The sequence below is a fragment of the Camelus dromedarius genome, chromosome 20 (assembly GCF_036321535.1).
Source record: "Camelus dromedarius isolate mCamDro1 chromosome 20, mCamDro1.pat, whole genome shotgun sequence".
NCBI lineage: Eukaryota > Metazoa > Chordata > Mammalia > Artiodactyla > Camelidae > Camelus > Camelus dromedarius.
Window position 1 is genome coordinate 30,752,995 of NC_087455.1, and position 18,096 is coordinate 30,771,090.

Genomic DNA, 18,096 nt, shown 5'->3' on the forward strand with positions numbered 1-18,096 from the left:
GGAGCCCAGGCTGTACCCAGAAGGCTGGGTACCATGGAGGGTACGGAGATTTTCCCTTGGAGGGCCCTCTCTGGAGGTAAAGAAACAACAGATTCTCTTTAGACTGGAAAAGTTGAAAGGTTTGCCTGGAAGCAGAAGATTCGACTAGAAACATCTTATTTCCCCTTCCCTCCAAAGGTTCTATACAGAGATTAAAAAAAGGGAGAGTAGCTACTGCCAAGCAAAGACCACTCACTCTTCTATCTGTGGGCCCATTCAGGCCAGTGCGGCGGGCACGGAGTGCGAGGAAACGGGCCAGCCTCAGACCCCAGCCTGTCCCCCTGGACAGGAAGGTGAGGGAGTCTCTCCTCGGTTAGAATCGCTGCAGAGCTACTTCTCAGTGGTATCTGAGTTGGCCAGAAAAGGGCCAAAGCATCCAGGGGCATTCCTTCTTTAATTATTTCCCTTCAAAAGCAAATACAGCTTTTGCTTACTTGTTTGGAGATTTTGTTGAAAAAAAGGTGTTGGTCTGGCTTCCCATCAAACTAAGCCTTGGGGGTAAAGAGGGATGCCAGGAAATTACAAAGTCCACATTCTTGCCTTCAAATAGGGCCAGTTGTTACTCATTTCTAATTACTTTATTGTTAAAACCTCTACAAGTTGCTTCCCTAGAAATGAGGTCAGGGTGTTTCAGACATCGAGGTCAGAAACCTTCTAAATAAGTCCAATGGGTGAATCTTGACCCGTGTGAGATGTAGAGGCAACTGGTCCACTCCCAGGCCAGCCCTCTCCCGGCCTCTGCAGGAGTGCCAGTACATCCTCCTTATGACACTTCTACCCAGGGTGTTAGTAACCTCCTGCCATCTTCCCATTTGCAGCTCTTTCCAATCACTGATTTCCTCCAGATAATCTTCAGACTGTGTAGGCCTTGAGTGACAGAACTCCCAACAGGCCTAAAAAGTTGGCCCTCTATTTTAGAATTTCTTGTCTCAGCATCTAATGAGATTGGGACAACAGCTTGGAGGATTTTTAGGTGGATTACAAAAAATCCAAACAGAATGTTCTTGTGAAAGCTCATGAAAAACAAAACAAAGAGAGACTGTTGTTAGCACACGGGCTGCAGGGACCTAGTTCCTGGTGCCACAGCTGGAGTCTCTTACTCTGGTGGGTGCTCCCCACACCTCAGCCTTATGTGATGACCAGATGGACAGGAGGCTGATTCCTTCCCAGGCTCCTGATCAGAGCTCAGTAGCTGACATGCCTGCTTCTCATGTTAAAAGCCAAAACTGCCCGAAAGAGAAAGCTCCTAATATACCCATCTATTAAATTTGAAATGTTTGTGGCTTATTTTTAAAGAATTTCTTAGCCAGAGGGTAATATTTTTTTCACTCTTGTACCAGCTATCAAAACCACAGTTCCGGCAGGGCGCTCTCCAGACCTCGCTATTTTCAGCTGGGAGTCCTGGGCAGCCCTCTTAACTCTGTGAACTTCATTGTGGAGACAGTGTCATCTTTCCAACGTGGCAACAGCATGGGTCAGCTGGTGCTACCAGGTTAACCTCACAGGGGAAGGCACTCACAAGTACCACGTGACAAGGTCTCTCCTTTGTTATTTTCAGAAAGCAAGACCTCTGTGTTCTTTACCAGAAGGAATCGCAAGACCAACTCCAGTTGGTTGGTGTTGGTTGCTTGAATTCATGGGAACTTGAGGAGCCAGATTATCAGAAGGAAACCATTTTAGAGTGAATTTAGCTCCAGAAGGGGTGCTCTGAAGCCAGTTACCACAGAGCATCAAGAGACAACACCCTTGGGCGCACAGCACACTCCATACGACATTCTGTACACACATTCAAGCCGCCCCCAGCAGACTCTGCCCGCTCAGGGCTACGGAGAGGCTGGGACACCCAATGCCTTCTCTTTGCCATCTGTCTAGACAGGGAGGGCCTCACGGGGTAGGTAGAAGGCTCTTTGTGCATCTGACGAGCACACAAATCCTCTGAATTTCTCACCTAGAGCTATTCATGGGCTGTAATGAAGAAAGCTAACAAGCCAGCACTGGATTCCTGTTAGGGCCAGGGGCTGAGGGCTGGGGCTGGTTTTCCTGGCGGCACCCGTGTGTTCACACAGAGCTGGTGCCTGCGGGGAGCTCACAAAGCGCTGAATGGGATTGAAATTCTACGTTACATAACAGCCGGCATAGCAGTGACTATTGCTGGGTGTTCACGAAGTGCCAACCCAGATTCACTACTTTACCCCCTGCCATTTTATCCTGTCAGAAGTCTTAAAGCCCATTTTCCAGATGAGGACACCGAGACGTGGGAGGTTCAATAGCCTGGCCAAAGCCTCACAGCCGGCAGCGGCTGAGTCTAGACTAAAATCCACTGCTGTCTAACTGCCAAGGTCACGCTCTTCACTTCCCACTGTGTTGCTTCCCTCTGTCTTGAGGTCCGCGAGTCCACCCCGAAGCCTTTCCTTTCTGCTCGGGCTCCAGCCCATCACGGACCCTCAGCCCGTGTCCTCACCTGCTCTGAAGAGGGCCCCCGCGGCATAGTGCATCGCCAGGGCGTGGACCAGCTGCCTGGCCGTGGTGAAGATGGGGCCTCTTTCAAACACGGAGAAGGAGAGCGGCGTGTGGTCGGAGGCTATGTACAGCTTGAGGGATGCGTGGATGCTGACAAGGAGATTCACCGGCTGTATCACCAGCTTCCGTAATGTCACGGGATTCACCAAGGCCCTGGCATGCTGCCTGACCTGCACGGGCAGCCCCTGTTTCCCACCTGAGAGCCTCGTGGCCTGACCAGCTGCGCAGCTGCTAGGGAGGTAGGTCTCAAACAAAGTTTTGATGTAGTAGACAAAGGTATCTTCCACATATAACCGGGTGGGTTTCAATTCAAAACTGAACTCATTAATATCAAATAAGAAGCTCTTGCCCTCAGTTAAGGTGAGGCAAAGTTTGATAAAACAATTTTTCTTGTATTCTTCCAAATCTTTGCTGGATACAAGGAGATTCTGCATCTTGAAACAGTGAGCAGCTTCTGCCTTCTCCCCCCGGCAGACCAAGACAGCGAAGTGGAAACTGGACTTGTCGTACAGCTGGTTGTCCACCTGCAGGTCCCCACAGCAGACCTCGACACAGTAAAGGTGGAAGAGGGCTGCGGCCGTCTCTTCCCCAGGGAGGTGACCAGCCCCTGGGGTCATCTGGAGAAAAACATTGTCCAGTGTGAGTCTCAGAAGTTCAGATGATGCTTTGTGGTGGGTGAGGTCATCAAACACCGCCAGGCTCAACTGAGTGATGAACATTTTAAATGTCATGATCTTCTCCAGAGTTCTAGAGGAGAAAGGGAAGAGAACATTAGACTCCCCTTGCTTTTTTTTTTCTTTCTTTCTTTTCTTTACCTCCCTCCCTCCTCTCTAATTTCTTATTTTCTAATGATAGCGCCTTATTAAGCACCTCCTGATGTCCCATCAGATTCTCATAAGAAACAAACAAGAACTTAACTTTCAGTACATCGTGTCTGGACAGAGCCCATCACACTCCAGTGGTACTGGGAAATGTTTCCAATGGGACTATTACAAGTTCTTGTGTTTCTGTATCATATTTCCCTTATCAACACGAGATTTTTATTCCAAAATCCCTCTTGTTCTTTGTGCACTAATTCTCTGTCGTGATTGTCACAAGGCAAAAAGTCATAATAAAATAACCAACATGCCTTAAATTGGAAAAGAAAAGCAAGCAGAAGAACACTGACCATGAATTCCCACCACAACGGCCCAGCTACCAGCATCTCAGGTCGTGTTCTCTGCTCTCCCTGCCATTTTCAGAGCTGAACTGCCCAGGCTCTGGTCTCTGTGAACCCCTCTACCGTGCGCTAAATCACTGTGCTCTTGCCCCCTTCAAGGTCATCTCTCCAGCAAGGCACCCCTATTTTTTTCCTTCACTACTAGCAGCTTATAAACATGCTGTTATTCTCCTATCTTAAAAAATCCCTCTTGTAATTCCCTTTCCTCCTTTACCTACTACACATTTTCCTGATCACCTATATATAAAAACTCCAAAGCATTTTCTATACGGCGTCCCCTATTCCTTGCCTTCCATTTTCTCTTACCCTTACACCAAAGGAGGCTTCTGCCCCCTCCGGTGTATTAAAGTGGTTCTCATCAAGGTCCCCAGTGACTTCTGTGTGGCTAAGCCAAATGACTGGCTTTTAGTTTGCGGCTATCTGATGTGGTCAAATATTCCTCCTTCTGGAAACACTATCTTTGCACTTCTGCTCTCAGCTCTTCCATGTCTGGTCACTCATCCTCATCACCTATGTGCCTCCCCACTCTTCTCTCTGGCCTCCTCAAGTTCAGGTGCCCAATGTTCAGCCCTTGGTCCTCTTCTCCTCCCATTTCCACTCACTCCCCTTGGAGATTTTCACCCAGTCCCAGGGCTTGACATGCCATCTATATGCTGATGACTTCCAGAGTCACATATTCAGCTTAGAACTCCCTGTGAACGCCAGTCTTATATATCTAACTGCCCATCCACACAGTAGTCACTGTATGTCTAAAAGACATTTCAGGTGGTCATGTCTGTAGTCAAACTCTTGATCTCACCCTCAAACCCACAGATGGTCTTTCCCATCTTCGTTCAGGACAACCACATCCTACTGGTTGCTCAGATCAAAACTTTAGGAGTCCTCTTTGACGTCTCTATTTTCAACCCTTATCCAATGTGTCAGGGAACTCCCACTGGCTTTTCCTTAAACATATATCCAGAATCTGACCATTTCTTATCACTTCCACTGGTAGTGTGGTCCAAGCCATCAGTACCTCTCGTGTGAATAACTGTATTAACCTCCTAACTGGTCTCCCTGCTTCCTCCACCTTTGCTTCTCCACAGTCTACTTCAAAAGCAGCCAGTGGTCTTCTAAAATTTAGGTCAGAGCACGTAACTTCTCTGCTCAAAAAGCTCCTATGACTTCCCCTTTTCACTCAGAATTAAAACTAAGCCCTACACAACATGTCTCCTCCTTCCAGCACGTACTTCCCAGACCTCAAGCACTGCTCCTTTCACGTTCCCCCACTGCACTTGGCCCACATTGGCCTCTTCCCTGGTTCTCCAATTTGCCAGGCATGCTCTCCTGACCTTGGAACTGGCTGTGCCCTCTGTCTAGAGAGCTCTCGCCCCAGACAACCACGTTCCTAACCCTCTTGCTGCTTTCATGTCTTTGCTCAAGTGTAAACTTCTTGGTGAGGCTTACCTACACCAGTTTTTCAAAACCACGCTCTTTCTGCTCGTATGCCCTGGCATTCCTGGTCCTTACCAGGCTCTGTTTTATCCTTGCTGAATGCCAACCTTCTACTGAACCATAAAATTTCCTTTATAAATTAATGTTTATTCTCTGTTTATTCCACACCTATGAGAATGTGGTCTCCTCAGGAGCTGGGATTTGGGACTTTTAGGTCACTGATGTATCCACAGCCCTAGAACAGCACTGGCATCCAGGAAGCACTTGAAAAATATTTGTTAAATAAATGAATTAAGAAAATACGAGTAAACACTTGTACCTTTCCTACTTTGACCACAGAGTGTATAGATTGTTGCTGCTATCATTAACAATGCCCTACTAATGCCCTAGATAAAACATTTCTGAAATTGTGTGGGCTTGAAATTTTGTGTTATACAATTAAAAATTCCCCCGTATTTATTTATTTATTTTAAATTGAAGTACAGTTGGTTTATAACGTTGTGTTAATTTCTGGTGTACAGCATAGTGGTTCAGTTGTGTGTGTGTGTGTGTATTTCTTTCCATATTCTTTTTTGTTACAGTCTATTACAAGGTATTGAATATAGTTCCCTATGCTATACTGTAGTACCTTGCTGTTTATTTTATATAAAGTAGTTGTGTTATGCAATTTAAAATTTAGCCTCCAGCCTTATTACAGTATTAATTTTTTACAAATACTTCTGGGCAAAGGAAACAGTCTGTCCAACCTATTTGAAATATGATAAATTCAAATTAATAATAATTTGGCAAGGTCCAAAGTAAGGAGTTCTTAACCACATACGAAAAGCAAGAAACTAAAAAATAAAAGACGGCTTAAACAAATGTATGAAAGTTGATATCACTAGTTTATATTTTAAATAATTTGAATGATAGTCATTTTTATGATTATAAAATTCTTATAGAAATTAAAATACAGAAAATTATTAAATAACCACTTACAACTGCACATCTATTAAAATTTTTCATTCTTTTCTTTTCAGTGGAATTTCAGAGGAATGTTTTCTGTGAGAATGTGTGTGCATACATGTACTTATGTGTATATATGTACATATAATTAGGATACATATATATTCAATTTTATATTTTGTTTGCTTTATTTTAGATTCATTGTATGTATTTTTCTATTTCACTAAAATCCTACAAGCCTCTTTTCTGTGGAAATACCATTTATGATACATTAATGTATCCTTTATGCCCCTACTGATGGGATTTGTACTCTGAATATTTTGCCATTATAATTAGCAATGTGATAATTATCTCTTGGCATACCTTTGCCTATTTCCCTAATGACTGCTTTAACTCTTAAGCTCTTAAAACTCTTAAAAGTGGAATTTCCAAGCCAAAGGGATTTTAAAGTTCTTACTATACATTGCTAAAGTGCTCTCCAGAAAATGGTTAACAACTTACACTTTTACTAGGACTGTATATGATGGAATATCATGGTTAATATCTCATTTAAATTTGCATTTCTTTGATTACCTGTGTTTCCTCTTCCTAGAATTTTCTGTTCATGCTTTTTGTCCTTATTTAATTTTTAGAAGGAGGGACTATCTTTGTATCATACCTACTGAATTATATGAGTTGTTTTAAAATAAGGATATTAACTCTGGTTCACATGTCTAAAACGTGATGGCGACATTCAGGTTGAAGAGGGGAAAATGTGGTTCTAAGAGGTGAATTTATTTTTGTTGTAGCTCTAACTGCTAAATCTGATTACCAATTACCAGGTTGTGCTGTGGATACAAAAGTATGAATTTGCATTTCATGCTAATGATAATGTATAATTCTAAGATGCACGTCTCAGTTTGTAAATCAGTTTGTTAAACTTTCTACAGAAGAACTGGAAGCGGTACCCACGCAAGATGATATATTGCTTCTTATTATCGGTGTCATTTAATGTTAGTAACCACATCCTTATGGAGTACACAACAATTAACCAAAAGCTTCAATGTTATTTTCAGGGATGATGAGGAATGGTAAACAGTAAGCTGACAGCTTTAACACAGGAAACTTACCATGCTGGTACTGGGATAATAATGAAGCCTACCTGTTGGTATTAGTTAAAATAGGTCCAGCTTTTCCTTCTGGGGCCACAGTGATGAAGGCTGTGCCACATCGGTGGGCAATGTCCACATAGACATAGCCAAAGCCAGTCAGAAACACAACCTGCAAAAAGTATTCAAAATCTGATTGAAAAGAAATAAAAGATGCTATTGAAATGGCTTCTGATGTCTTAAGTTCTGATTCAATACCACAAACACTTCCTGGTTATATTTCCTTTATAACCATTTTTACAGGCTATTCCGCTGACTTGGAATGAGAAAAAAAATCAAATCCAGATTTTTCAATATCCAGCTGTAAGGTTCACAGAAAAAAAAAGATGGATGACGGGGCATGAGTATCTTCATTCTCTGCTCTCTGGAATTGGCAAATAACTCTACAAGGGCTGGAGTCCCGCCATGGGCGAGCTTTACGTGTGCGTATGAATCTCTGGGGGGGAAAAAAACCCCCTAAAACTCAAGATTTGAAATGCAATGTGCAAAAAACTTGCAGGCTCTTGAGTATTGACTTACTGCCACAAGGATGCCCTTCTATGCTGGGGACACCTGAAAACCACCAACAGGACATGCTATAATCCCCTCAAGGTCCCTCACATAACTGTAACAAGAATGTCAGATAACTTCATTTGCTTGGAGTCAAAATTAATTTTTCTTCCATGAGAAGGTGGACTAAGACCTAGAAAAAAAAGTTCTATCTCAGAAGCCAGGTGCCAGGCCAGCAGAACAGATGTCCTTTCAGCATTAAATACCGATGGTGCTTAAATGGATAAATATTTGAAAACAGAACAGAACTATTTGAAAAACAGCTCCAAGAACACCATGTTCACAGCCAGCATTACCTGAGGTTAAGGGCAAGAACCTCCCTGTGTTTGGGAACGTTGATCCTGGTGATTTGCAATACCAATGCAGGCCAAGTCTGGGCCCTTTATTATTGTTAGGACAGCAAATAAAAGAAGAAAGAACTGAAAATTCCTGGGTGAGGGAACAAAGCTAGATGTCCACCTGGCATGTAATGAATGTATTCTAATTCTGACCAAATGAAGAGGTACCAGGAGTCTGTGATTCTCACTCCTGGATGTGACTTCAAGACCACTGGGCTTCTTTCTTGAATAATGGCTCCTCCATCAGAAATCCTGACCATCTTCAGCATCCAGGGCACCCGGAGGTCATCTCTGCCTCTTCCCTGTCTTCATCTCCCGCTCTGCCGGCTCCTGCACTAGCTTTTTCATTCTGCAGCCATCGCTGTAGCTTATTTAGGCCCCTGTCTGCCCCTCGGCACCCTCTGTGCAGAGAACATGCCTTCCCCCATGAAAGCCCTTTCCAAATCCTCTGTATCTTTGCACCTATAGGGTAAGAACACCTTATACCAGGAAGATAATTCTCTAATTTTTCTACTCCTTTCCTTAGCTTGATACCTACTCGTACATTTCTAAAAATAATTTAACCATACTTCTGTTTGATGACAAATCTTATTGTATGTATTACAGTCACTGGTTTCTATCACAGATTCAATCACTAGATTGTCAACTTCTTAAGGGCAGGAGTGGAGTCCTTTTGTATTCGCTAGTGGCATGTTTCCCAAACGGATTGTTTTGCAAAAGTATCTGTTTCAGAAAACTCTGTTTCCTGAATTTGCTCCTTTGTTCCAAGATAAGAATTGAACTGACTATGATAAAATGTGGAATGCAGCCAACCTGAAAAACGGCTCAGCTCACGAATCTAAAACAAAACAGGTACTCTCTGAGAGACACTCACATTTACAAAAAGCTATGATTTTTACAAAAAGTATGATATGTAAAGGAAATTGATCGGTTTTTTACTAGGCTTACAGACATGGGATTATTCATCTGACACAAATCTTTGTAAGGTCCTATGTTCCCATCCATATTCCCGTCTCTCGAGGACTGTCCGTAATTTCAGAGCATTCTCCGGGGTTTTAGCAGACAGTGTTAGAAACCAGAACTACCACCCCTCCCAAGAGGGAAGGAGGTGATCAGAAGAGGGAAGTACGTATTGTTCTGCTCAATCTCAAAGCGATCTGGAGGCAGTATGAAGTGAGGACACTTGGACTTCCTAAGATCGGAAAGGTAAGGCAAGCTGATGGTTTCTGTTAACTGCTCAGGGGACCTTGAAAGCAAGCAAAGCAACCCAAACCTTTAAGGTACTTCTTCTGGCCAAAAACGTAGACTCTGGAGAGAAATTCTGCAGAGTGCCCCTTTCACTCACGACTAGAACGGAAGAAACCCAGACCTTAACTTCTGGTGCCTATTCTTAGTTCTTTCCGCATGTGGAGAAACAACTTATAACGTCAACCATTTTGTACAGTGTGAGCTTTAGGGATTAGAGAGTTAGGTACCTAAGTGCCAGAGGAACTGGGCACCTAAACCCAGGTCCCCCGGAAATTAAAATCAGTCCTTGTCTTGGTCTCATGTTTGATCATTTAATCATCCAATCATTTATTGGATGTTTAAAGCCAAGTTCACAAATAATGAAATAAGAGCTAGCAGTTCCAGGGTAGAGATGTATAAAATGCTTCTCCCCCTTAGGGTGTTAACTACCAGAGTCTTCAGTATAAGTTTGTGAGGGCAGCAGTTTTGTGTGCATTTTCTTCAGTATTTATAACCAGCGCCTCGTGCTCAATGAAGATCTGAATGGACATCATCTCAATGTGGTTCCTGTGGTAGAGACTTCCAGTGTCCACCAACGTCGAGCTGCCCTCTCCTTCTCAGCGGGGAGTGGGGTTATACTCCCTGCCCCACTGCTGTGGCAACGTGACTAGCTCTGGCCAACGGGCTGAGGGCAGAACTGACAGATGTCAGTTCTAAGCCAAAGCATAAACGCGCCAGCCTTCTCCCCTGCTGCAGAGACGGAATAAAGGCTTTATGTTCCGTATCACTGGTGGGCCGCATCCAAGCAGATGCCTGTTCTTTGAAATAGTTCTATTGGAACATAGCTATGTTCGTGTATTTACATACTGACTCTGTCTAATAGCAGAGTTGAGAACTTGTAAAGAGACTATGGAGCCTGCAAAGCCTGAAGTATTTACTATGTAGACCTCAAAGAAAAAGTCTGCTGACTCCTGTTCTACGTAGCTGTGGTAGACTGTTAGACAGTCACGGAATTGCACATCTCAGGATCCATGCCCTTGTTTAATCCCTTCCCATAATGACACAAAGCTTGGCTTTGCAACTTTCTTCAGCTAACGGGATGTCAGCAAGCACGAGACAAGAAGAGGCATGATACAGCTTGCTTTTCGAGGTTTATCCTCTTGTCAACCATGCGAGGAAGCCTGGTCTAGTTTCCCTGCGAGGGAAGGACCACATGGTAGGAGAGCTGCCCAGACTTCCCAGCTGAACTCATCCCTAGCCAACCCCCCTCTTGAATGCAGCTGCGTGAGTGATCTCAGGTTCATCATGCAGAAACATCACCCAACCAGACCCTCCAAATCACTGCTGTTTCAAGTCTCCATGCTTTGGGGTGGTTTGTTACAATGGGGCAATGGAAGATGATGGAGCCTCCATCAACCTGGGTCCCTGTGTGACCATGCAGAACAGAGCCCCCTGGTGACGAGCACTGGCCATGCAGCACGAGCAAGGAGGAAAAGCTAGGATGAGGGCCGGGCAGCATAATGCAGCCTATACTGACAGAGAGAGATACTGGTCACAGTAGGGTTCCAGCAAAAACCTAAAATACGACTCCTTGGCTTAATGGTAGGCAGTAGAAATTGCTATTGAAAGCTACAAGAATGGGAACTCATGTTACAAAGCAGCAAGACACTCAGTAAAACCACTGTCTGAGATGACTTGAGAGGTAGATTGTACACCTAATAGATTTATTTGTAGCTCTAGAAGATGAGGTTTGAAAACAAAATATTAGCAGTGTGTGTTGGCTGCTGCTGGCTGCGCCTGGCAACGTATTATGAAGAAGACATGAGCTCAGGAAAGAACTAGCCAGTTTGCAAATAAAAATTAAAGAGAAGAAAGAGATTCCAGAAATTCAAGGCTCTGCAGAGTTAGAAACGCTTTCAAACCCCAAACAGCCAAAGATAAAATGTAGTCTTTGGACATGCTGAGGGCCACGTATAGGCATCCCGCTCACTGCTAAAACTCCTTAACTGTTTCAGTAACCGAGAAAAAAGTTTAGATGGAGAGTATAACTTTGCCACACAGGCTGTTTTAAATTCAGACAGAGGTAGGGAAGCAAGATAGCACAGAAAATATGTCTTAAGAACTAAGGATGTGGTTATTAGCATGTGGGATTCTCTGGAATCAAACAGATAAGAAGTCCACCGAGTTCTGGAGAAATCACTATTGCCTAATTAATTCACGAACATGGACTAAAGGAGACTGGGATTGACTAGGGCTCAATACGCCTTCAGATGTGGCCGAGGAAGCCCTCGGAGGGTAAACCAGGGACTGGAAGAATGATGGTAAAAGAGTGCTTCCACAAGCAGCGAGAGGGCCTGAAGACTGCTCCCAGCTTCCAAGGTGTGCCCTCAGGGCGTGCGGGGAAACTTCAGAACTGTCATGGACAAGAGGCTGGGTATGCCTCTCATTCCCCCTTTTTCTAATTTGGAGGAGTTACCACCATTCTCTTGTCCTGTCATTTGGCAGGGGGCTGATGGGATCATAGGTCTCCAGATGAAAACAAGTCACATCCAGACTCAGAGAGCACCACTCAGAAGTATGCGATTTCCAGTGGGATGTGGTGACTGGTTAGAACCCTGGGGAGATTTGTTCTGTTGTGTTTGGGGCGGCAGTGTGGGGGGTGGAGTGGAGAATGAAGTGAATGATTAATGGCCGAGTGGATTATTTTTTTGGGGTTGTTTGTTATTACAGTATAAGCTAGTCAGTCCTGATGGATGCTGTCGTGTAGTTGTTTTTCACTTTCTTCGCGTTGGTAGTGTGAGGGTGTGCGTGGAAAGCTACAGGCGACATACAGTAAGAGAACTCAGATCAGTAAGTAAGCACTTAGACAAGAAAAACTTTGAAGCCTAGGTCCTGCCTTCTACATAGTACATTATCTTTTCCTACAATTACCAGCAAGAACAGTGTAATATGACCTGTGCTTTGCTGTATATTCAGCTATCTTTATTAAAATGGTTATTTACTATATTTACAGCCAACAAACAATATTTTAAAAAATTTATACCAGTTTAATTTTACAGAGTAAGTAAGTTACAAGGTGATGCCTAGGAAGTAACTGAAATTCTTGAAAGTCCATCTCTCTTCCTTTCTCTCCCATTCCCCCCACCCCACACCCCCCCTGCACCACTCCCTCCAGGCAATATGTGACAATCCAGGGATAACCAAGAGGGAGTTAGAAAGCATCCCAGTGCTGCGGCTGAGTTACGGAACAGGTATCCCTGTTATTAAGAGGCCTTAAGCTGCACACTCCTCCAGTTTGTACTAATTTCCTCTTCAGCTGGTCTTCGTTCCCATTATAGTGTCTCTTGTTGGACTTCATCACTCTCCAGTTCTCCCTCTACCCGACTCATCTCACCCCGACCCCCTCACATTTTCACTTCCTTGTTAATGGTTAATTTTATGTCCACTTGGCTGGTCATGGGGCATCCAGATTAAAACATTATTTCTGGATGTTTCCAGGGGAGATTTGCATTTGAATGTGGGTGGGCATCACCAATTCATTGAGGGCCGGAGTAGAACAAAAGGTGGAGAAAGAAAGAATTTGCCCCCTTTTTGTCACCTCTCTGTTTGAGCTGGGACATTTCATTTCATCTTCTTCTGCCCTTGGACTGGAATTTTACGCTATGGGTTTCCCGGGTTTCCAGCATGTCTCTAGCAGATTGTGGGATGTCTTAGCCTCCATAAACTGATTTAATCACATGGCAGTCAGACATTGCATTTGTTCTGCTGACTTTCTGCAAAAATTCATAAAACATTTCACCCTCTATTTGGGTAAGGAATAAATATAAAATTTACTTATACCTCCAGATCAAACAGTTTGTTAAGGAATGTTTTAAGAAGGCAAAGCATGGTACAGAAGAATTCAAGACTCAGACTTTGAAGGGAGGAAGGAAGGGAGTGAGAGGAGCTTTCCTGGTCGCGGGGAGTGGTTTGTCTTCAGCAGTCCAGTGGGCTGGAGAGGCTTTTCTGGGCTGGCCCTGTGTTTTAGCAATCACTTTGGTGGAAGTCGTGGAGACAGATTTGAGGGCAGGGAGGTGATAACAGAGAGACCTTTTAAGGGGCTACTGCTAAAATCTGAGAGAGAGAGAGATGATAAATAAAAGGCCTGAGGTAGACCCTGGTCACAGAGAGAAGGGGCAGACACAGAGACACTTCTGAGGAATTTCTACCACAACCTGGTGACTTACTGGATGTGCAGGGGAAGAGAGAGAAAGGAAGGTACTAGGATGCGGCAGAGAAAGACAGGCTTGGGACCTAGACAGTCCTGGGTTTGAATCCCAGGTCCACTTGCTCTGTGCAAGTTAACCTCTCCGAGCTTCAGGAAGCATTCACCTTTATGAGATGTGATGTGGACTAATGACAATATTTGTCAAGTGCTTGACATAAAGCAGGCAGTCCATACAAATTTATATCAATGTTGTTTAAAGTTTTTATACTGGGAAAACAGTGACGACATTAACTGAAGTACAGACTCTAGGAGAAGCTGGCTTGTGGAATGGAAAAGGGTCACTTTGGTTTCAGACGATGGCGATGGTTTGAGGTGGCTGTAGGTCTTTCAAGCGGAGATGTCTGGCGGGTGGCTAGAAGTAGAGATTTGAGCTTGGGAGGGATGTGGGGGCCAGAAATAGACATCTGGGAGTGATGGGGTGATAGTTGGTAGCTAAAGCTCTGAGATGAATTAGATCTCTCAGAGGGGAAACAAAGGGGGGACGAATTTCTAAGATGATCAAGGTAGAAAAGATTGGACAAAGATGAGAAGAAAACAGCAGACATTCTGGGTGTATTATTCCCTCTGTATACTTATTGAAAAGTATTTCAGGGAAATCCCTACTCCCAAGTATCTTTGGTAGCAATGGGGACTCAACCAGAACAAACTGGAAACACACAGGAGACTCTAGACCAGGCCACTTGGCAGATGTTGGAAGTGGGTGCCAACTTGCTGATATCTCTTCTGGCCCTGATCTGGGGTGTGAGGGAGAGAAGTAAGCAAGAAGCCAAAACATCTGCACTACACATATGCTAAATCAGGTACTCACTTGGATCAGTACCTTCTTCTCTCTGTAAGAATCTGGGGACTGGGGCTAATGAGAGCTCTGAAAATGACTGCATGCTCTGGAAGCATCAGTGCTCAGGCTTCCTCCTGTCTGATCTGCACCAAATGGACCGATGACACATTGGAGTCCTGGCTCCTCAAGGCATTTACTGAAGTGTCTCATGATGCTCTTGTAAGCAAGATAAGAAAAATATCTTATACAGTAGAGATTAAAAGTGCTTTTAGATGCATTTTCTTATTTAAGAAATGTGGGCTAGATGACAGTAGAGTTTGGTGCATTAGTGGCTGATTGAACCCATGCATTAGGGAAGTGTCTGGTGATTCACCAGTATGTAGACCTTGGACTTGTCCTGTTCAATGCATTTATTAATGACTTGGATGAACACATAGACTGCATGCTTACCACATCTATAGATGACATAAAGCTACTAGGGATTCTTAATATGTTGGATGACAGCATCACAATTTTTTAAAAAAGTGATTTCAACAAGTAGACTATGCCAATAGCAACAAGATTTAATTTACTGGGGATAAATGTAAAGTCCTGTCATTGGGTTCAAAAAGTCAACTATACAGCAAGTCATACGATAAAGACCTGGGGGATGTGGCTGACCACGAGTTCAATAATAACAAACAGTCTGAACTTGTTAATAAAAAGCTAACTCAATCTTCTACTTTATTAATGGAAGTATAGGGAGGTAATAGCTGGTTAGACCACATTTGGAATACTGTGTGTAATTCTGGCTGCCAGATTTTTAAAAGGGAACAGAACACGCTAGTGTGTTCAGACAAGGGTAACTGTGGTGATGGGTCTGGAAATCACATTTACTGAAGGAATGATTCAAGGAACCAGAAATGTTTGGCCTGGATAAGGGAACACTTAGAGAAGATGTTGAAGCTGCCTTCAAATAACTGTAGTGCGGCTGTATTAAAGGGGAAGAAAACATTCTGTGATGCCCCAGAGGGCTACACAAGGAAGGATGAATGGATGCTACAGACAGAGCTTTTGGTTTGATACAAGCAGAAACTTTCTCATAGTCCCTGCTGGAATAAGCCATGACTGGTACCCTGGGAGTCTTCCGAGGTGGGATGTCATGGAGGGGACTCTTGTTTTAGGGAAAAGGGGAAATCAGAAAATCTCTTCTAACCTGTGCTTTCACTGACTTTCAGGTAGCAATGTCTGTAGCCAGGGCAGGACTCCACATGGCAGTGACCTCAACTTGGTGGAGGAAAGACAAGACCAAGCCACATGTGCGCAGACCCAGGTTCCAGCCTGATGCTACTTAATTAGAAAGAACCCAGCGGATTACTCTTTAAGCCTCAACCCTCTCATCAGTAACGTAAACATCAAAATTACTGCCCTGACTATCTTAGAATTTTTGCAGTGATCAAAGGCTCTGTGTTAGGACTTACTACACTTGACCGCATTTATTTAGTTACTCAGGTGCCTTGAAGGTGGGAATTACACATTATTCGGGGCAAGGGTTTGGCCTTTGATAGGTCCTCAGCAAAAGCCTGTTGAATAATTGAAAGAATGGGGACTGTCAGACGTGAAAGCGCTCTGTAACGATACAGAGCTCACTGGAGAAGAAAACAGCTGAGGCTGACCTGGCTAAACACTTCTGCTAAGGGTCAAAGATCATGAGAATTTACTGGATCTTCGTAGAAGAGAAATTACTGGCAAAGGGAACGTTTTAATCTGCTTTTTGGGGTTCAAACTGCTCCTTCTTTGGCTCAGTAACTGCTTTTCATGAGTAATTCAATCACTTTCCATGGCTCCTAAGATAAAAATGGAAATCCTTGATTGGAGCGACAGGATCTTGCCAGGTTTGGCCTTGAATTGCCTCACTGGCCTCCTCTCCCTCCCCCTCTTCCTTCCTCTGGCACTACCAACACACTGGCAGCTAGGTCCCTGAAAGGCCCACGTGCACGCTCTGAGCACCAAAGCTCTGAATATGTTGTTCTTTCTGCCAAGAAAACTCTCCTGTTCTCTTGTCTACTTAATGCCTGTTCCTCCGTGAGGGCACAGACGCACGGTCGACTGGCCAGGGACACACTCCTTGGCCTCTCACACTGGTCTGCTGGGGACAGCACAACTGTACCTATCTTTCCTTCAGAGCTGTTATCAGAGTTCACAACAAGAAACGACCTACGTGATCGCTTGCTTGTTAATTACCTCCTCCCAACGCAGTCTGCTTGAGGGCGAGGCTGTGTTGCATTTCTGTTCCCGTGCTTTACACCAAAACTCTCACGTCTGACATGCGCTAGAAGCTCCCTAAGTGCTTGCTGACTGAATGACTAAAGTGCACTTCGCAATGTTTATGTTAGTTAAATGGTAACTACGATGTTTTCTTTGTACTTTTTTGGTTTGGAATTTTTCAGAAGAATGTTGCCTAACTCTCACAAAAATAAGGTTTCAGGCTGTATCAGTTATTGAAATCACATACACTATGACAGGATTCTAAACTATTTCCCTGATGGGGTCAAAATTATGACTTAAAATGATCAACCTAAGCTTACTTTTCATGCCTTTACTTATTTATTGAGAATCTAAAGATATTTTCCCCCTCAAGTCTGGCTCTCAGCCACAGCTGCCGCTGCAGGGCCTCTGGCTGAGACACCTTCTGACTGGGTGTGAGCCGGGGACACGACCCCAGAGAACCCACAGCAATGAGAATTTTGCAGCCTGCATGCTCTCAGGTCTTTTTGATAACTCTTGATCCAAAGAATACTTCTTTGGGTGATTATAAAGTGGTTTTCTGCCTCTTCCCTCCCATATTGCACCTCAAAATTATACCACATGACACGGTCCTATTTACAAAATCGAGGCAGTTGCGTACCTATGACTGACAACAGCTAAGTGAGTTTTCTCCCTTGCGGCATAATGGGGATTTTACGGTGTTTTAATTCTGCTTTTTTAGGTCAGCTTTGAATTTCACATCACGTGCCTCAGAGCCAGGGCCGAGGAAAAGCTTCTGGGAGACAAGCTCACTCCTACAGGAGGGCTGCCTCCTTTCATCGGAAGACACAGCTCCCCACGCTCCCTGGTGATTTATATGTCCTGGTGTGTTACTGAGGAGATGTCAGTGAGGGTTTGAAACAAATCTTCCTCCAGGGTAGGAAGTAAACCGTGGTCTGCAGGACATATGGCCCGCAGCTCCTTAAAGATTAATGGGAACATGAGACTTTGCTGGGTCCTCAGACCAGGGATGATAAGGGTGTTGGAAAGAGTACCTCCTCTTAGCTTTGAAGTGTCCCTGACTACAAAGGTTTGAGGAAATTTAGAGTGAACGGGAATCCCCAAACTAAGGTTTGGCAGGCACAATGCCTATTGTAAAGAATTCTCTAGGCATATATAAGCAAGTTTCAAAAACCTTCATAACGATGCAGGGGAGCTCTGGGACCCTCAAGTAGTTGGTGATATTTATTTTGTAAATTCCCAAGACAAGACGGGGGATGTGTCCTAAGGCCGTACAGACCCAGCAGCTTCTCCCTGTTCATCACATGAGCACTGCAGATGGAAATCACAGCCCTCAGTTTGGGGCCACCACACTTGCAGGTCTCCAAGGTGAGCGGGGACCCCAG

General features: G+C 44.2%; 1 protein-coding gene across 4 annotated transcripts in view; it reads right to left on the minus strand.

The window, feature by feature from the left end:
* VPS13B (vacuolar protein sorting 13 homolog B) overlaps positions 1-18,096 on the minus strand; it is a 626,989-nt gene that overhangs the window by 17,878 nt on the left and 591,015 nt on the right. For all 4 annotated transcript variants that reach the window (XM_064476933.1, XM_064476934.1, XM_064476932.1 and 1 more), the window contains exons 55-56: positions 7,299-7,417; positions 2,501-3,306 (exon numbers count right to left, since the gene is read on the minus strand). In XM_064476933.1, coding sequence (XP_064333003.1) covers positions 2,501-3,306; positions 7,299-7,417 — 925 coding nt within the window. The remainder of the gene's footprint in view (positions 1-2,500; positions 3,307-7,298; positions 7,418-18,096) is intronic.